The 21907-nt window shown below is 39.2% G+C and overlaps 1 protein-coding gene across 1 annotated transcript in view; it reads left to right on the top strand.

The window, feature by feature from the left end:
• The window catches only part of INTS8 (integrator complex subunit 8), a 60925-nt gene that overhangs the window by 38772 nt on the left and 246 nt on the right, over positions 1-21907 (top strand). The window contains exons 17-27 of the mRNA XM_063451226.1: positions 250-371; positions 842-1023; positions 1353-1386; positions 5318-5374; positions 5460-5521; positions 6209-6327; positions 7761-7864; positions 10062-10112; positions 10668-10741; positions 11924-11988; positions 21172-21215. Of these exons, the coding sequence (XP_063307296.1) occupies positions 250-371; positions 842-1023; positions 1353-1386; positions 5318-5374; positions 5460-5521; positions 6209-6327; positions 7761-7864; positions 10062-10112; positions 10668-10741; positions 11924-11988; positions 21172-21215 (914 nt within the window). The remainder of the gene's footprint in view (positions 1-249; positions 372-841; positions 1024-1352; positions 1387-5317; positions 5375-5459; positions 5522-6208; positions 6328-7760; positions 7865-10061; positions 10113-10667; positions 10742-11923; positions 11989-21171; positions 21216-21907) is intronic.

The raw sequence follows: 21907 nt of genomic DNA on the forward strand, positions 1-21907 counted from the left end.
AAACAAGAAGTTTAGTGAATAATCCTTAAAACCATGGCAGTGGTGATTAATGTAATTAAGTGGCTACAAGGGTGCAGTAATGTATTGTCATGTATCGAAAAAATACACTTTTAAGCTACTCTAGAAAAGCAGACGTGTGCTGATGAAGTTCGTGGTGTTTTTAGTACTGGGTTTTGAAAGTTGGTCAGCGCTTCTAAAGTAGCTCAAACTCATGTGGTTGATATGCTGTGCTTTTCTTTGGTTAAACAGATATTCCTAGTCGGCAGATTGTAGCAGAGGAATGTGTCGCCTTCCTGCTTAACTGGAGAGAGAACGAATACCTAACCCTGCAAGTGCCATTGTCCTTGGTACAGAGTAATCCCTACGTGAAGGTAAGTACGTCAGCTGACTTATTGAACATTCAATTATTAAAAAAGCTATTTCATTTCTGCAGTCTTGCCTCTATCGTGCCGTTAAATGTAAAAATAATGATACAAGTTTCAAGCTGAAGGAAAATTCAGATAAATCTGCATATTTTAAGTTTTTGAGTTTATTATTTGTATTTATTTTTATAATTTTTATATCCAAATACTGATCTGACTTTGTTTCTTTTATTCATATAGAGAGAATGTATTTTACAGTATTCTTTATGGTCTCAAATGTGTTAGAAATATCTTGTATGTCCTCTAAAACGGCAAGAATTCAGGAAAAGCAGGTCATGCTCAGGAGGAAAGGCCTGATCCATATGAAATAAAAGTTGTATTTTTGGAGGGCATTTTATTTTAACCAATATTGATACAAATGGATATCCATACCCTGGCCACTAAGCAAACTAACCAGTTGTGTGATCCTTCTTTTGCAGCTGGGACAGTTATTGTCTGCCACGTGTAAGGAGCTATCGGGTCCAGATAGCAGGAGAACGGCTAAAGAATTATGGGAGGTGGTCGTACAGATTTGCAGTGTTTCCAATCAGCACAAGCGGGGCAATGATGGCAGAATCAGTCTGATAAAGAACAGAGATTCTACAATGGGTATCATGTATCGGTATGTGACTGAGATTTAATTATATCCATTACATCATTTATATGATTTTTTTTGTCCCAGGAGTTCATTATGAGAGATGGCTTATCCTTCAGGTGGGAAGGGCAAGAAGTTCCAAGACTTATGTAATCGGTTAAAATTATTTCTGTAAAACTTCTTGTCCAGTTTGTTCAGGTTTACTATTTAATAGGCTGTACACTATATAAAATGTGTGTCTTTTCTTAGGATGTAATCGAAATAATGCTGCTTTTTTTGTTTTTTGTTTTTCTCATGTATTTACAGCAATTATTATTTTTTTAATCTCTTTAATATTTTTTTTTCCCCTCTCCCAGGAGTGAACTACTTTCTTTTATAAAGAAGTTACGTGTAAGTATGAAAGTTTTTGTGTCCGTTAAAAGTGCTCCTTTTTATTAATTTATTTATTGCATATGTTTTTTTTTTTTTTTTCCTTTTCTCTGTTTTGTTTATACTGTAATTATAGTTGTATTTGTATGACCTAATACAGGGATATTCCCATAGCAGCTTTTAGCCCTCTGCAACGTCTATTGCCTATACCCAGGGCCAGATTAAGAGCCCCGTGGGCCTGGTGCTGACAATTATGATGGGGCCTAATTACAGAATCTTATCAACCAAAAACACTAAAACAGTCATACCTCTCAAGAGTCATGTATCTGATGGAGTTGGTGTTGGAGGGAAACTCAAAGGATGCAGCTATAAGTAAACACATACTCTATGCTAATCTCGTTATCTAACTTGTGCTTTCATCTTTCAAGTAAATCCATACCCCCTAACAGCAGTGTCTAGTGAAGCAGGAAGTCAATGGGTGGGGTAAAAGAATGGGACACTGACCAAAACTGCCAACAGGGGCGAACATACCCAAATAGGGGGCATGTCTGTCCAAAGAATTGGAAGGCCAGCCTGGCATCAGTGTCCCTATGTATCACAGTTTCAGTGTCCCCATGTTGCCCAGTCCCCTAGTCTCCCAGTGTCCCAATGTCTGTGTGTCCCCATGTCACTAGGATACTGGGGACACTGAGAGACCCGGGGACACAGAGACATGGGGACACTGAGACATTTAGGGAAACTGGGAGAAATGGGGACACTGAGACACTAGGGACACAGACACTGGGAGACATGGGGACACTGAAACATTTGGGGACACTAAGACACAAGGGACACAGAGACATGGGAACGCAGACACTGGGAGACTAGGGGACACTGGGAGACTAGGGGACACTGGGAGACAGACACTTGGGGACAGTTGTGGACATAGACATGTGGACACTGGGACATATAGGGACACTGGGAGACATGGGGACACCAGGCACACTGAGACACTAGGGACACAGACACATTTGGGGACACTAAGACACTAGGGACACAGACACTGGGGGACTAGGGGACACTGGGAGACTAGGGGACACTGGCTGGGATACATGGGGACACTAGGCACACAGAGACATGGGACACAGACACTGGGAAATTTGGGGACACTGAGACACTAGGGACACTGGCTGGGGGACATGGGAACATAGTGTCTCCGTGTGCCAATGTCTCAGTGTCTCACAATGTCTCTGTCTCACAGCGTCCCCATGTGTTTCAGCATCCCCATGTGTCTCAGTGTCCCCAAGTGTCACAGTGTCCCCAGATCTCCCAGTGTCTGTGTCCTAGTGTCTCAGTGTCCCCTAGTGTCTGTGTCCTCATGTGTCCTAGTGTCTCAGTGTCCCCTAGTGTCTCAGTGTCCCCTAGTGTCTGTGTCCCTAGTGTCTCAGTGTCCCCATATGTCCCCAAGTGTCTGTGTCCCCATGTTTTCCAGTGTCCCCAAGTGTCTCAGTGTCCCCAATTGTCTCAGTGTCCCCATGTGTCTGTGTCCCCATGTGTCTGTGTCCCCTAGTGTCTCAGTGTCCCCTAGTGTCTCAGTGTCCCCATGTGTCCCTGCTGCCTTTCCCCCCATCCCTCACTTACCTGAGCTGTAGATCTGCTGTCTGGACTCTCTGTGCTGTGTAGCTGCTCCCCCACGGATCAGTGAGTAGTAGAGAGAGGCAGGGATATTCTGTAACTTCCTATCCCTGCCTCTCTCTCCTGGTATTGCAGAGTAATTTCCATTTATTCTGAGAAAATTACCTGCGTATTGCTGGTATTACTGCAATACCAGCACGGCCAGGCAGCCTCAAATACCGGCTGTGCCAGTAGAATACCAGTCAGGTGGCAAACCTAAGAGTAGTGTGTAAAAAAAGAAAAAAAAAAAAAAAAAATCCAAATTTTTTTTTTCCAAATGTTTTTGTTTTTTTTTTTAAATGGGCCTATTCCATGGGCCTGGGCCTGGAGCTGCAGCTCCATCAGCCCCTATGTTAATCCGGCCCTGCCTATACCTGCCACTTTTGCGTTTTTAGTTGGTAAAGTTTTGTAGGAGTTTGTTTGCCCACAGCTGGAAGTCTGGTAATTATCCATCATGGAATCTTTTAGTGGACTCTTGTAATCTTTGCAGAGTTTATACTATTACTCTTAAAGTCTTGCGTAAGATTAACCCCTTAAGGACACATGACATGTGTGACATGTCATGATTCCCTTTTATTCCAGAAGTTTGGTCCTTAAGGGGTTAAAGAGGAGAGATGCTATTCCCGGAATATTTACTTGTTTTACTCTCTAGTACCCTGTTAGTGTGCAGAAGAGGTTGTGTACCTGCTTCTGTAATTGTGTGAAGCATTTGCCTCCTCCGATGATTGATTGTTGCTGCATAGATTAATGGAAGTATACAGAGCATATCAATAATTTACTCATACAGAAGAATGGTTATGGTCATATTAGTGACTGGTATGAGACTGTTTAAATTCATTATTTCTTTTCATAATCTTTTTTATTTATTTTTTATTTTTTTCAGCTAGTCAGAATTTATTTTATATATATTTCAGATGTCATGCAACATAACATTGTTGCACTTTGCATTGAGCATGCTAAATTGCAAAGAAATGTATTCATCTGTTTTATATTTCTCTAAGATTGTATGGGAAGGGGGAGGGGCACTACTTGTACTATACTCTTGGAATGTTCCTTTAATCACAAAAATACTTAAAGGGACACACCAGACTGTAGTTAACCTCCATTTTTCTAATGCATTGTGTGGATGATTCCATAAAAAAAAAAAAAGTTTGTTCTAGAAAGTTTTGGCATGTAATAGAAAACTATAGAACTCTCTATAGCGCTTAACACACCTGTGTTTTTTTTTTGTTTGTTTGTTTTTTATGTAATAGAACACCCCCATGATTTGCATAATCTTGCAGTGGACCATCTGTCCACAAGGGGAATATTTAAGGTTTTGTCAGTCCGTTCTAGCCCACTTATTTCTTTAAATTGGTCAGCCTGGTTTTATGATGTGCAGTTCAGCAAGACCGCAGATTCAGTTAAAAAAAAAAACTATTGAATGTCACTTTAGTGAGGATTTTGTAGAAATTGTAACCGTACTGCTTTAACCTTTCCAAACACTACTTCAATTTGTCCCCAGTGCTGTGTATGTACCTTTTAGTTGTTTTAAAAGTACACATATAGTATTTTTAATAGTTCATTCACTAAACCGTGAATTGAAAAACGATTAAATTGCATAATTCAGGCTAATGTAGTCATGCTATGAATGAATATGTGAATATCAAGATCTATCACCTAGTGAAATCATAACAGATGCCCTTGATGACATGTTTTGCTGTCAGTATCCATTTCTAGCAGTATTTGAGTCATACCACTGCTATGGTGCATATATTTCACCTGCTTGCCCCATAACATTGTGTGTATTTTCCAATTTGGAGTAAACCATAAAGTGCTAGTTTCCAATAGACCTATCATGAGCTACGTTGGAACACAGTCCGATACATCTGTTTAATATGGTGGGTCTGCACATCTCTAAAGTGTCTCGAATTTAAGCCCGAGAGAGACTTGTGACCAGATCCAAAGACTCGAGAATTGGTTGACATTTTGATGTTGAGAATGGAATGTAAGCCACGCTGTGCATATAATAGCCAGCTCATCATCCGTTTTCTGTTCAATAGAAAGCATGTAAAACTCACTTTATTTTCAGAAGTTTACGTCAGACATTCTTGGTATTCCATTACATGTCTTCTAGCCAGGTGCTAAACAGATTGTGGCAAGGCCAAGCACAATAAAACTAACAGTGCATATGAAAAAAATGAAAGTGTGCATCACCTGTATATATCTGGCTGGACTTTGGAAAGTCCCCCTTCGGCACTGAAATGTGAGAAATCGTGTTTCCACAACTATTCTAATGTTTTCATTACACATGTTTTAGGAACCGCTGGTTTTGACAACATTACTGTCTCTCTTTGTCAAGCTCCATAATCTCCTGGTAAGTATGTGATGTGTTTTTAACTGTCGTTTAATCAATAAAAGTAGTAGATTTGTATGGACATTGTATCATTGTTTTTCTGCAGGAGGACATTGTGAATGATATCACCGCCGAGTACATTTCCATCTGGCCTTCAGCCATTCCAAAGTAAGACCTTCCCTTCTCATGTAAAATGTATAAATGTATTTTAAACTATATCACTGGTGGAGTTGCCATGTAAATGTCTCCAGTGTTTCCCCTGCACTTAGCGTGTACAGCGCTCTAGTGTCTCCCACTGCTCAGGACACAGTCAATACAGAGCTTTAGTGCAACCGTGGCATATCATCTATACAGATATACAGATTTACATTACCCCACTTTACACATAGTCTATACAGTGCTCCCTGCATGTTATCTATAGACGGCTTCAGTGCAACTGTGGCATATCATCTATACAGATTTACGTTACCCCACTTTACACATAGTCTATACAGTGCTCCCTGCATGTTATCTATAGATGGCTTCAGTGCAACCGTGGCATATCATCTATACAGATATACAGATTTACGTTACCCCACTTTACACATAGTCCATACAGTGCTCCCTGCATGTTATCTATAGACAGCTTCAGTGCAACCGTGGCATATCATCTATACGGATATACAGATTTACGTTAACCCACTTTACACATAGTCCATACAGTGCTCCCTGCATGTTATCTATAGACGGCTTCAGTGCTTCTTACTGCACATAGTCTGTACCGAATATCAAAGTTTTGTTTTTGAATTGAAAAAAAATATATATCTTAATTTGTGTGTATGTTTTCCTCCGTGCTCTAATTTTCTTTGTTTTCAGCCCCCAGGCTGTAGATGTTGATGCTGTTTCTGTGACAGTGAAAGAACTGGTGACGTACACTTTAACAATAAATCCAAACAATCACTCTTGGCTCACTATTCAGGCTGATATATATTTTGGTATGTGAAGTTATTTTTCTGGCGGGGGGTGGTTCACTTTATTTATTTAAACAGAGTCCCTTTTTGTTTTGCACAACATGATGATCATTATCCATAAAAGTACTTATATGGCGTGAACAAGAATGGTTTGTCTCAGATCATTCTTGCATTCAGCATAGCTGAATTATCACATAGACACCGTGTCAGTTTGGTGGTTCAATGTGAATGTTCGGCCACTTAAAGAACTTATTGATCTGATGCAGGAACATTGCACTGTACTCCAGATATCTTTACACACTGAGCAGGTACTGCATGCTCACACCATACAAGATACTTGGATGGATAAGGGAGGGTTCTGGCCTGTCTGCAACCTTAGTTCATTGCACCATTACCACTAAAATAAACTGTAGTGGTTATAGTGCCTGTGTGTATTGTTTGGGGGGAGGGGTTATTATTTAAATGCTTAGGAACAAATTCCTCTATAGTGTTTGTTTTTCTAATCCATCCTCCACAAATATTGGTAATTTCATAAATGGAGCACATGGAAATATCACAAATACTTTAATCTGTTAATACTTAATAAATAAAGCAGAGAAGAAGACAGATTTGTTTGAAAGTTCATAATGCCATACCGGTTTCCCAAGTTGACTTTTGTGTCAAGAACAGTTAAGAGTTCAGCATCTTACCCATCGCATCATATTACCAAACAAGCGGTTATTTCAAAGTATACCTACAAAAGACATATCTCTAGTGCTGTGAAACGTTTTGGCAAATATCAATAATAAGTTAATTAAAAAAAATAAATAAATACAAATGGGGGTCTCATTGCAGAGTAAGTCATTATCATACTCTATACATTCAACCAAAAGTTAAAGGATTATTATAAACGTTATAGGAAATCTGTTGCTTTTTACTGAATATACCTGTAATGAAGAAGCCCTATCCATAAAATATGCAATGCGAGTGCACTGCTAACCTAGAGAGCAGATTATTGACATGGACTGTTGTGGCCAGCAGCTATGTAATGGATGAAGGAAGGATGGGACTGAGGTACCTATTATCAAGTAGCAAATCCCAGAGCATTCTGGGTTACCCAAACATTCCAAATGATGTATCCGCTAAACAAACATGTCAGGGAAGAATTGTACTATATGTTCATACTAGGAACATATGTGTGTATGTTCAGATTTTTGGTTTACACCTTTCTTTAATGTCAATCTGATCACCTGGGAGTCATTGGCATTAAATTGCAGCCCCGTTGCAAATTCCTTGATTTAAATATAGTTTTAGCAAGCCATGTGTAGAACTATAGTTAGCAAGAATGGCTAGGCTTTGTTACAGGGTAAAAATCGTGTTTGGTTAGGGTTATATACAGCGTCTATTTAGACCTGCATTTTGCATTTCTATTTTAACGTGGTGTGTCTTACTTAATTTTCCTTTCTTTCTCTTTAAAGCCTCCAATCAGTATTCGGCTGCTTTAAATTACTACCTCCAAGCAGGTGCGGTGTGTTCTGACTTTTTTACTAAGCAAGTTCCACCTGAAGTTTATACAGACCAGGTGAGTCCATGAAATCTACAGCTGCATTGCGCAAGGGACACTGCTACGTTTTTACTGCTACAGTTTATTCACAAAATACAGCGCTGTAGTGAATTGAGAATTGAATTACCACATTTTATCTAAAATAGCTGATTAAAAACAGTTTTTTTTTTTTAAATCTCTAACTCTGCTATAGTAACAGCTTGATTATTGTAGCCTAAATTGTGCAGTTCAGTTCACTACAAATCGGTATCTAGTATATCACCTGCTGTGTCTTTCGATCTGTGATATTTCAATTTTTTTTGCCAAAAGAGGATTAAATTACACATTTCTGGGTTGATTTGTAAATGGTTATTTCATGCCTAGCAAGGCTTCTCACAAAATTGGGAATCTTGGGGAATTCACAAGGACTTTTCCAAGACTAGGTCAAAATATATAAAATTGGTTTTTTTGTCCTATCCCAGCTGTTTTGGTCTGATTTACAGTCCCCTGTTGGAGTCCCAATAATTCAAAGTTCAGTAAATAACTGTCTATTTCTTGTTCCTCTTTATTAAAAAAAATCCTTGTTATAATCATCCTCACTCAAAATGGGGAAAACCAATATGCAAGTTCATGAAATAAAATATATTGTCTGACATGCACTTTGAGACATAATGGAGCCTTAGAATTCAAAGATTCATTGTGACGGAATGTTGCCTATATTTAAAAGAAATCTGCAGGCTTTAAAAAAAGAAGTGAGAGCACTGTGCAGATTAATAGACTATCCCATTGTACAGCGCTACGGAATTTGCTGGCGCTATATAAATGATAAAATAATAATAAAAAATAACAGTTTTATTACCTTACCAAATTTGCTTCATTTATGTTTTGTATTAATCTAAAAAAACACATCACAATGCCCTCTGCTCCCACACCCACCCATCTAAGCGGATTTCCTGATATTGAAGCTGGAGCTACAAAGGGCTCAGGTATTTATTAATGAGAGCCACAAAACCAGTTCTGTGGAATCAGTAGACAAAGCATTTTATTCCGACACTTCAATTTGTTGTCTCCGGCTCCTTATATGTATTTATATCACAATTACTGTATTAAAAGTTACCATATATGCCTGCATATCAGTCAACCCTTTAAGCATAAAAACTCCCCAAAACTACTCCAACTTTGACTCCACAGCCATGCCCAAAAATTTGTATATCCTAGTTACTGATATGAACATTCCTGGTCAGTGCAGGAGCCTTTGGTGGCCAGGCAAAACTTGTTTAGCAATGAAAATGAAGAAGCTGTAACCAGTATGTAATCAATATCTAAAACCCTAATATGTAGCCCCATAATCTGTCTATACATTTCCCATTTTCCTGCTTCACAGGCAAGAAACACCCTGAACAAAAATACAACATATGTTTAATAATATTTGACCTCCTATTCATGCCTTGTTTGCCCCTCTGGATGCATGTGTTCTGCAGCATAACGTAAATCCCTTAGCCACACTTCACATTTTTTCACAAATGTCTGCCTAAGAGGACAGTGACTAGCTGTGACGCAGAGATACATTTGAAACTCCGCTCACTATGATCTGGGTACATATACTCTGAGCTCTTCTAGTAAGGAAGCTGCTTTGCGAAAAGTGGAGGTGTGGCTAAGAGGGAGGAGTTGCACTGCAGAAAGCTCCAACATTTCTTAGCAATACTAATCATATGCAAATAAGTTCTGTTGGTGCCCAGTGTGTTCAAGGAGTGTCCTTTTAGGCTGCTTATAGGCTGTCTCTTATCCTATTGATGACAAGAGAATTTTATATTTCCTCCTTTGATTATTCAAATATTTGTATGACATGTTCTTGCTGTGCCCTTACTCGTGATAACACAATCCAGAACTGCGTTTGTGAAGGTTGTGGTTAGCCTCATTCACCAAATAGTCTAGTGACGGTCTCAATCACTGTGTAAAGCTGCAGTATGGCTACCACCTTATTTATCAGTTTAATTCATCATATCTCATAAATACTGGGGTGTAATCTCCCGCTGTACAATGTTTTGTAGGATAAGATCTGAATCTGTAGATCAGATTGAGGCTACTTATTGTCAGAGCCTCTTCTTGGTGTGCAAGGTACATGAAGTTCTTCTGTGCGTATATACATTATTCTTTACCTTTCTAAAAAAAAATCCTTTTTACAACCATCTGTCTGGCCTTTTATAGACTCACTTTCCTTTTTTTCAATCGACAGGTGATTAAAAGAATGATCAAATGCTGTTCTCTGCTTAACTGCCACACACAAGTGAGTATCTAGAGATATTGGATGGGGTGACTGTGTTTTGTTTTTGTCTTCTACACAACTTTGCTCTACAAAATATCCAAACTTTCAAATGAAAGTCATTTTGAGAGATTTTTAAATATCTACCAACCCCCCTTAATAATTGGTCCTGGGGAAACTGACTGTTGACACCAAAACTTTTTCATAGTCTTAAAGTGAATAACAATACAGTCTTAAGTGTGCAAACAGAATCTACAATAAAGTGATCAAATACTTTGTCCAAGAAAAGACTGTACACTTTGCTCCCACTTGCACTTTGAGATAAATAAGTTGGTTTTGAGTTGCAGCTTGGGCACTTGGGTTTAAGAAAGTTCGCCAACACTTGCCTAGGTTAACAATGTTTGCACATCTCTGAGTGTCTTTATGGTGGATTAGCTACATGCATCATCTGTGTACCACGTAATCCAAATTGTCTGCTTAAAGCTCACAGTATATGCTATCAAACTGGTTTCAGTGGTCTTCTATTAGTAAACTAGTATTTGTGAATTACATAATCTGTTTTGTTGGTTTTCTTTACAGGTGGCTATACTTTGTCAGTTTCTTAGAGAAATTGACTATAAAACTGCATTCAAAGCTCTCCAAGAACAGAACAGGTAATACTGTACTCCGGAAAATGGGGTTACAACAATCTGTACACTAATTGCACTCACGGCTTAGAGCTCCTTTTGTAGAGTAGTGGGAGTGACCCTACCCTATGGCATATTGTTGAGTTCTGTGAATCTTATGATGCTCAGGCAACCAAATGTCCAACAGCCGGGGTGCCAAATGGACTAAGTGATGTAAAGAAATACGCTTAGCACCTCCTTAACACATTCATTCTAACAATGTCTTATTCAGACATTCTTTTTCAGGTCTTTCCTCTGCCTGGAGTCATAAAACATTATATGAGTAAACACCCTTTGATGGTCAAAATACATTCTTTGGGTTTGTTTTGTTTTTTTGTTTTTTTAATTTTGTGGGCCTTTCAGTTGGACCCCAAATCACTTAAACTTTTACAAAACAATGACAAAATCTTACTAGTGACAGTTCTACTTTAAACTGGGACAGAGAGGAAGTGATCAAATGAGAATTCCCGATTAGAGAGTACGATATAAGCTTGTAGTTTTACAGTCAAAGGAAAAGTTGACACGTCCAGCCTTTTTGATTAATAGCAAAATCCTGTAATCCGCTAGAAACAATTATATAGAATGCTCTAGAAAATGGGCGAGCTGTAGCATACAAGAGATTTGCAATTCTTTCACTTGTGAACCCTGGGTTTGGTGGCTGGCAGTAGTTGCTCAGTCAGGTTCTTTAGTCATTTGAAATTCGGAATCAGAAAGATCTGCTCAGTGTATATGGATTAAGTGAATATTACATCTACTACTGTGAGTTGTTCAAGGCTATATTGAAGACAAAACCTGGCAGTTATTGAATAAACCAAATGGGGGATGTTTTTACAAGTTCTGTAAGCAGATGTTGGGGCAATGTTCTAAACATGGAGCAATCACCATAGAAACTTGTAGAATGATCCTGGTGATTCTTAGTTTCCTTCATGATTTCTCTACTTCTAGAACTTTGCACTATTTTTATGCTTGTGAAACTTTTTCTAAATCCCACCCAAAGTTCACAGGTTTTCAGATTTGCCAACAGGCGCAAATGTGATAATATCCTGCTATATAACTAGTAGCCTTTAATCCTTGTCCATGTTTGAAGAACAACGGTGTAATTAATCTTGAAGTAATCAGCTATGTGGATAGAAATGTTCTATTTTGTGTTTTTGTTTTTTCCCCCCACAGTCATGATGCAATGGATTCCTACTATGAATACATATGGGATGTTACTATTCTGGAGTACCTCACTTGTATCCTTTTTAATGTAGACTTAATATGGATTTGGGATATTGAACAGTTTGTGTGATTTAGAAACAGAACTAAAGTAATAGCCCAGAACAGTGATTATAGAACTTAATGTATCTGAAACCTTGCCATATCCATCTGTCAACATACATTGGTGAAACCTAGAACAATATTATTATTGTTAATATAATTTATACAACATGAACATATTCCATTGCAGTTTACTGTAGGGAAATCAATGTGCTCAGACTGGTGAATGGTTTTAATTTATTTCTGTAAAGTTTAATACATTTCCATCGATGCAAATGCATAACCTTTTCACTTTTCTCCCATACAAATTTCTACACCAGATTTTCAAATTAAAAATACAAATATACTAAATAAGTAGCTAATCAGTAGGAAAGACACTTGTATTAAATGAAATCTTCTGTCCATCTAAGGATGATATATTGTTAAATTAAAATGTTACTGGCCTGTTCTCAATGGAGGATTTATAAATTGATTCATAAATTACCCATTCAGGATAAATGCCGGGGAATTGTTTACCTTTCCTCTATATTGCTCAGGAGCTTCACAGAATTTTGAGAGCAAAATAAAATGCCAATACAGTGTCAGTCTGCATGGACCTGAGCAGTGTCTCCCAAACTTTTTTGGCCTGGCGTTCCAAAATTACCCCGACCATCCAGACGATTCCCTGCTTTAGTCCTGATCGCTTACAGGTTCACATATACACTCACGAATACATAGCTGTTTATTTTTCCTCAATAAAGGAAGGCTGGTTGAGTGTGATTGTGTGTGATTGTTGGCTAAGAGAGAATGCCAGAGAGAGGGAGAACTAAAGTGACACACAGAGGAGAGCCAAAAAAATCTGACCGTAAAAATCCCCCCCCGGTTCCCCTCTTCTGTTCTTTGAAGTTTTCCTGCATGGCTTTCCTACTTCAAGTAATATTCTGCCTCTAATTTGCCAAATTCAACATTTCAATTAATCAACCCTTGACCTCAAGAGCCTCAAAACTTTTTTCACTTCCTCCCTTGGGCTATTCCAGTAGACTAATTCTACAATATATGTAGCTGACAGTACCTTCAATCTTATTTTTTTTTTTCAGATGCATGCATGGTCTCTAATCTCTGTAACACTCCATTTCCTCTCTAAGATCACCTCCTCTTATCTTTTGTTCTTGAGAGCCCCTTCACACAACATTCTGAGCCAGGAGAAACTTGAATTCTCTTGACCTCCATCAACTGATTCTCAATTCTGATCCATCCCTACTTTCTCCTGTCCCTCTCTCCCCATCTCCTCCCTCACCTCTGCCCTGTACTCTGGAGCCCGCACCAAAAATACACCTCAAGAAGGATATGCCTCCAACCATGGCATACAAAGTAAACTTGCCGTCTACAGAGATGCTCCCATTCATCTGAGCGCTGCTGGAGGAAATTTCACAACTTGTCAGACTTTCTGCATTACAAATTCATCTTGTGCTTGTACACTGCATTATTCACCCCTGCTAAACAATCATACTTTTCCTCTTGTGATCCCAGGTGTCTCTTTAATACCTCCAACTCTTTTCTTTGCTTTGTTCTGATCACCTCCAAACTAACCTTTCAGCCAATAGCTTTGCATGCTATTTTACTGACAAAATCAACCAGTTAAGGAAATAATTATTCCCCCTTCATTTCTCTCTGTCTCCATTGCACTTGGACAGTGCGTTTCCTACCCTTGAGGCCTTCTCCCCATCTACTGATGGCGCGCTTCTTTCCTCTCATTCCACGACTTGTCCGCTTGATCCTGTCCCATCTCACCTCATCAGATCTCTGATCAGATCTCATCCTTAACGCATATCTTCAACTGCTCTCTTTTTTCTGGCTTTGTCCCTGCTCCCCTTAAACATATTACTGTCCTACCCATTCTGACAAAGCCATCTCTTGACCCATCTTACCCTTCTAATTACCGTCCAATATCCATGCTCCTCAAAGCTTCTGAAAAGACTTGTCGTAACCTGTCTAGCATTCTTTCTCAATTCTAACTTTCTCTTTAACCCTCTTCAATAGGATTTCCACCCTGTTCATTTTACTGAGACAGCTCTGATTAAAGTAATGAACAATCTACTCGCTGCTAAATCCAAAGGCCACTACTTAATACTAATTCTTCTAGACCTCTCTGTTGCCTTCGGCACATTGATCATGTCCTTCTTCATCAAACTCTTTAATCCCTATGTCTCTGTAACACTATCCTCTTGTGGTTCTCATCCTATCTTTCCAAACATTCATTCAGTGTCTCCATAGTTAATGCTGTTGCCAGGCTGGTTTTTCTCTCGCATCGCACTTCTCAAACCTTTTCCCTCTTTTAAGTCTTACATTGGCTTCCTGTACCCGATAGGAGTCAATTTAAAATTCTAAACTTTACCTATCAAGCTTTAACCCCGTAAGGACCAAACTTCTGGAATAAAAGGGAATTATGACATGTCACACACGTCATGTGTCCTTAAGGGGTTAAACAACTCTAACCCCTGTTACATTTATTCACCAATTCCTAGGTATGCCCCTTCTCGGTCTCTCTGCTCTGTTGGTAACCTTCTCCTGTCCGCTGCTCGCACCCATACTGCAAACTCGCACTTGCAGGACTTCTCGAGGGCAGCTATTTTCCTTTGGTACAGTCTGTCAACCACATCAGACTCTCCACTAGTCTTCAATCATTTAAGAAGTCCCTCAAGACCCATATTTACAAAAAAGCTTATGGACCTCCTTTTCTGCTACTTTCCCACGTTGCTGCTTTTTTGCTATTCTCCACGCTGCCCTTCCTATTGTGTTTTTACATTCCACCTCCTCTAGATTGTAAGCTTTTTTTTTTTTTTTTTTTTTTTTTTTAAATAGTAGGGTCCTGGTCAATTTATTGTTCCTGTAATTCATTCTGTAATTGTCTCATGTATGGTTTATTTCCCCCCTTTATAATATTGTACAGCACTGTGGAATAAGTTGGTGCTAAATAAATGCCAATAATGGTAGTAATAATAAAACCTTAGGTAACCACACTGTGCTTGTCAGATCCGACTAAAAGTGGAAACCGTTTTTCATGTAGGATGTAGTCACAGCCAGGTGAGGTATAGCTTGGGCTGCATGAGCAAAGGCCAAAGTGATTTAACTCTTAAATGGCAGAGTGGAACTGTGAGACTCCAGGGGCATGAACTAAACACCAAAACCAGTAAATTAAAGGGTCTCTACAGGCATCAAAACAACTTCAGCTTAATGAAGCAGTTTCGGTGTATTAATCATGCCCCTGCAGTCTCACTGCTCAATTCTCTGCCCTTTAGTAGTTAAATCACCTTTGTTTTTATTTATGCAGTCCTAGCCACATCTCTAATGTCTATGACTGACACAGCCTGCATGGAATTAAAAATAGTTTAATTTTCAATCAGATGTACGTAACTTTCTTTAAACGTTTGTATCTCATGCTCTCTAAATTGTACTTTAATCAGGAGGTTCCTGCATTGTTTAGCAATCTACTAACAGAGCAGGAGATAAGAAATTCTAAATTAAACAGAATTTGCAATAAAGAAAGTGTAAACATTAGATGACTCTTTACAGGAAGTGCTTAGGAAGGCTGTGCAAGTCACATGCATGAGGTGTGATTAGTGCAGCATAAGCAAAGTGATTTAACTCTGTCATAAACTAATCAATAGGATTCCCAAACGTTTCAATAAAACCTGTAGTTTTCTTTGTGGATAGTGCATATTAACCAATGGGTTGCCTCTGCTGAGGGGCACTATAGTGTCTCTTTAACTCTGCAGTGTAAAACATTTTTGTAGAAATTGCAATCTTTTCATTGCAGAATTAACCCCTTAACGCCGTTACAGCGTTCTATGCCGTCGCGGCTTTAAAGGGCTTTTTAAAGAGGCGATCCTCTTCTGGGGGGCTGCCTGAGAGCCCAGGCAGCCCCCCTCCGGCAAATGAGGCCCCCGGGGGCCATGTGATCACTCTCAAAGAGCGATCACATGGCCCCCTATAGCTGGCTGTGGATCTGCCAGCAGGGGGGCTGTCTAAAATATTAGACAGTCCCCCTGCTGGTAGGTAGTGTAAAAAAAAAAACAAAATTACCATGTTATAAAATAAATTAAATGCCTTTTTATATATATAATATGTACATATATTATATATATGTAGCGTCATACGTAATGTATTTTATTATTAATTAGTATATATATATTAGTATAAAAATACACTTAATGACGTTACATATATTTAATAGATCTACATATATATATTATATATACACGTATAATTACAATAATAAATAAAATTAAATAAATAAAATATTGAAACAAAATTTAAAATAAATGATATTCATATTCAAATTACATATTCGTAATTTCATTCTAACTGTATTTTGTTATTAATATATATATATATTGGAAACAGAATACACTTACAATGACATTCTATATATATCCATCTATATATAAAATACAAATAACCGCAAATATATATATATATATATATATATATATATATATATATATATAGAGAGAGAGAGATAAATACATATAATTACTTAAAAGATTACATTGGTATACACGTAGAATTTAAATACCTATAAATGCATATATTAAAATTCTACGTGTATATTTAAGTAAGTAATTTTTTAACATAATTATGTCATTTGATTGACATGCCTGACAACACAGGGAGAAAGTGCAGAGAATTTAATTTGCAAGCACTATATTTGACCCTGTAACTCTCCAAGACACCATAAAACCTGTATATAGGGGGGTACTGTTTTACTCGGTAGACTTCGCTGAACTTAAATATTAGTGTTTAAAACTGGTAAATTGGGGGGGCGGAGCCTAGCAGCGCAACAGAGTGGTCGCACTTGCACACCGCTCCGGCGATCTACCCTCTTAATCGGCGAATAACGACGGCATCATACCTTCGAACCAGAAACTGGGGGCAGCTCCGTTTGCAGAACAATACACTGCAGCAGCCGATGCCTTTTTTCATTTCGCCGGGCAAAAAAACCCGCAGCCGCGGCCCAAAGGCCTACCGCGTGAAAGACCAGGCCCTTGCGTACCAAGGGGGCTACCCGACGTGGAGTGACCTCAGCCTGTCCACGCTCCTACCAACTACATCGACTGAGGGAGACATGGGGAGGAAATCACAAAAGCAGCCGGCAACCGATTCCAAGACACAGCGAGACATCGGCCTCATGCTGCAGCCTCCAACGCTGGCCCCTACACAGAGGGAAATCTCCTGCTCGAGGGACTCATCACCCTCATGGTCGGGCGGAGGGGCCTCTCCTCGGAACCCAGCACCAGTCTCAGGGAGCGCCTCACACACACATGATGCAGCCCCTGCAACCAAACAGGAGATAAAAGATATGCTCACCAACCTCCAGCACAACCTTCGGAGAATGTGGGAAGCAGACCTGGCGGTACTTACCACGGAGGTACAGGCCGTCACCGCACGCACCCAAGCAACAGAAGAGGAGGTGCTCGACCTTAAGCAAGGTCTGAAGGAGCTGGGCGAACGGGTACAACAATTACAGGCCTCACAGACAGAAACAAACAGGCAAGTAAATATCTTAGACGATAGGGGGCGCAGGAAGAATATTAAGATAAGGGGGGTCCTGGAAACTATCCCACTAGACGAACTACCACACTTTATCCGGAGGTTGGTGGCCTCCCTACTACCGGCAAAACAAGCCAAATACTTTAACTTCGATGGGGTATACAGGATCACCAAATCCCCCCAGGCCCCAGTAACAGCGCCCCGAGATGTCATTCTGCGATGTCAATCCCTCACAGACAAGAGGGGAATCCTACAAGCTCTGAAGGGACAGACACCCTACGAATTTGAGCAATGCCAACTCTCTCTCTTCCAAGATTTAAGCAGAGCCACCTTGATGTGGAGGAAATCAATGCAACCCCTCACGAAAATCCTACAAAACGAGAAACTGCCCTACAGATGGGCGACACCGCGATCAATATGGGTCACTAAAGAGGACAAATCATACAAGGCCACAGATCCGGCCGAAATTTCGGCCCTGCTGACGGCACTGGGCATTCCACAGCAACGCATCACCTCCCAAGGACATGCACCCGCAAGAGCGGCCACAGCCAAACCCACGCCTGAGCCGGGAAGGGATAAGAGACTTACCTGAACTTCTTCCACTAAAATAACATTCAAGTTATACCTTAAGTTCATGTTTTAATTCTGTTTTGAAGCCCGCATACATTTCACCATTACCACTCTCTCTAACAGGCCTTAGCCACAAGGCGGCAGCTCTGTGATGCGCCTATAACAACCCCCCCCCCCCTGAGTGCCCCAGGGTAAAAGAGCACGACACATCATGGAGCGCTCTATATCATCCCGAGAACCTGACACATAGACACATGTTAACCTTAGACAGGTCCGTAAGACCACATAGACACCACGGCTCCGACCTACGAAGCCACTAGGTATAGAAGGTGAACCTCTAGCCAGGCAGAGAGGCACCCAAACCGACTTAGCCTACTCCCCACGACATTGGCAATGCCACTTCTAGTCTGGCATTCCCCCAGTTATACTAGAGATAACTCGTTATAACGCTCTAGCCCACTAAAAAACAAAATTTGTGTATAGTTACTTTCACTGTACTTATCGACTTGTACCACATTATGGTATCTTTCATGCAAAGTATGCGATGCCATTTCTTGCAATGCCTATGTTATGATATGTTTGTACACTAGCCTACACCTGCTGTTGTGGCAAGGTAGGCATTTATACACACAAATAAACACAAATAAAATAAAGATTTACAAAAAAAAAAAACAACCAACCTCGGTCCTAAAATTAACCTAGATAGTGTGACATACGTACCACCATACTATAAATCAAAATCTATAATAGCCAAAAGAATGTGTACGCACGGATACACGTTCATACGCATGCGCACAATCACGAAACACGGAAGTGGATAGAAAACTTTTCGCACAGATGGGGTAAGTTATACATTTAGTTTCACTGTATATATAGGCATTGTTTTGGCACTGTCATTGTCTTGATAAAGGCCCAGAAGGGTCGAAACGTTGATGTAGAGGTGGTGATTACTTATTAATACAAATTTGAAAAATCCCAAAAAAAAAAAAAAAAAAAAAAATGGTAAATTGTATTACAACGATTATATTTTAAGTAAAAGTGACGTTTTTTTGCATTTTTTACAAACGGCACTTTTATGGACTATATTATTGTTGTAATATGTTTTACTGTTTTAAAACACTAATATTTGTGTTTAGTTAAATCTCCCGAGAATAACAGTTCCCCCCATGTACAGGTTTTATGGTGTTTTGGAAAGTTAGAGAGTCACATATAAGGCTTGCATTTCATTTTTTTTTTTTACATTGAAATTTGCCAGATTAGTTATGTTGCCTTTGAGACCGTATGGTAGCCCAGAAATAAGAATTACCCCCATGATGGCATACCATTTGCAAAAGTAGACAACCCAAGGTATTGCAAATGGGGTATGTCCAGTCATTTTTAGTAGCCAATTAGTCACAAACACTGGCCAAATATTAGTTTTTTGCTTTTTTAACACAAAAACAAATATGAACGCTAACTTTGGCCAGTGTTTGTGACTAAGTGGCTACTAAAAAAAGACTAAACATACCCCACGTTCAATACCTTGGGTTGTCTACTTTTTCAAATGGTATGCCATTATGGGGGTAATTCTCATTCCTGGGCTACCACACCGTCTCAAAGGTAACATTACCAATCTGGCAAATTTCAATTTGAAAATGGAACGTTCTATATTTGACCCTGTAACTTTCCAAAACACCATAAAACCTGTTAATGGGGGGTACTGTTGTACTCGTGAGACATCGCTGATTACAAATAGGTTTTACTGCACAAAAATGCACATAACAGTATTGACATTTACAGCTAAAATGTGAGGCGGAACTACAAATTAAAAAAAAAAAAAGTTTTAATTTTATTCATAATAAATTGTTTCAGATTTAAATATTTTATATGAAATGAAAGCCCTGTTTCTCCTGAAAAAAATGATATAAAATAAGTGTGGGTGCACTTAATGTGACAGCAGTGAATTACGGTTGAACAAACATATAGCGCAAATTCCAGTTTTTGTTTACGTTTTGATCAGAACGTGTACTATTGACTCAGTCCTGAAGGAGTTAAACACACCTCCAGTGGTTGTCACCCTGGCTGCTTCCCCTGTGAGAACTGCTGGTCAGACTCTGTTTTCATTCAAATGTTGGTGCAGTTTGGTAATTTGCCACTCATCCACACTAGCCTGCTTCCCTATGGGAAAGGATTAGATTGCAACTATGATAATCAGTTTTGAGCAGCCACAGCAAGATGTCCAATCTTCAGCCATGTTGCCTGTCCGGGTAGTGCCTAAACAGAACTGGCTAAGCCATTTGATATTCATTTTAAAAGAAAATAAAGCATTATATCAAAAAGGTTAACACAGGTTAAAGGTGACTTGTAAAGTTTTATTCAATGGTGTGTGCTAGAAGTGACTGTTTTCCTTGTGCACTTCAGATTGTACAGTCACCAACTGATCTTAAGGTCATAGGAAGTAAAACAAGTAATCATATATAGGTTTAATAGAATGCCTAAAGAGGTACACAAATTCTAGTTACGGCTAACTCGCGCTTGCAGGACTTATCACAGGCGGCTCCCTTCGGAACAGCCAGCTTACCCTCATCAAACTCTCCCCTAGTCTTAAATTGTTTAAGGCCTTCCAAACACATCTGTTCAGAAATGGTTATGGAATTCCAGAGTAACATATCTATACTTATCCAAATCTGGCTCTTGCTCTCCTAGAGTCACACTTGACTCACCTCCAGCTCTGCTACTTTTCCACCTTGTTTGGTGACTATCACTATTGCTGCCCTACTGTGTGTTTGTACCCTACCTCATCTAGAGTAAGCTTGTTTGATCGGGATCCTCATCTTCTTATTGTTCCTGTGTAATGGTCTAATTTATTGTAAATATCCCCCCTTTCCTGGACCTTACAACATGGCAATAGTTTAATTTACTATTTTTAGTTCTTAGGTTAAATCTGCATATGGCATTACAAGACAGGACTGATGCCCAAGTCATAGAACAGTTGTGTTCTAAAATATAAAGGGCATCTTTTTTGTATTATTAGTGGGCACTGACATAGCATATCCAGTTTTACTTTAACTCGATTTCAGATCTTCACCATAAAAGAGGAGAGATGGATAAAAGGCAAATAGCAGTGAGTACAAAGCTAAAAAATTTAATAGCCAGGTGTGTGTGTATGTTTATATAAAAGTTATTATTTGCTAACGGGGCACTACAGTAGTCTATATTTAATTTCAATGGGTATTGGTTACTGTTTTGAGTGGGTAGGATTTTTTATTTTACTTCTATCCTAGCTTGAAGGGTTTCCCTTTTTGCTCCAACTCATATCAGTTGGAAAAGCAAACAGTTAAACAATTGCATTACAACCCAAATACAAACCTGTGCCCATAACCTACGGATTCTTTATATAAAAATATTGGGTCTCTCGCATGTTCTGATTGTCAGTATCTCCATTTAAACTGAAAATGCTTAAATCTTGGACAATTGGTAAGTTTTGTGGAATGAATTGGCAACCACTGTATTTTATACCACTCTTATACCCTTGTTTGAGTAAGATCTCCAAGCTGCAAAATTGGCTCTAGTTTAAAAAGGACAATCCAGGTATGGGCAAACCCAACTTATTAGCTGCATGTTAGTGACGAGACATGGCAGAGAATTTTAATAACTCTGTGGGGTGGGGGGGGGGGGGGGGGGGTGTAACTCATTACTTAGTTCGAAATCAATCCATTATCTTCCCACTTTGTGAAGATTCTATCTGGTTAAGAGCTATTACTTCAAGTGCAAGAGAGCATTAGTAGTATTTAATATATGGTTATGTTAATGAAA

The sequence above is a fragment of the Pelobates fuscus genome, chromosome 4 (genome assembly GCF_036172605.1).
Source record: "Pelobates fuscus isolate aPelFus1 chromosome 4, aPelFus1.pri, whole genome shotgun sequence".
NCBI classification, from domain to species: Eukaryota; Metazoa; Chordata; class Amphibia; order Anura; family Pelobatidae; genus Pelobates; species Pelobates fuscus.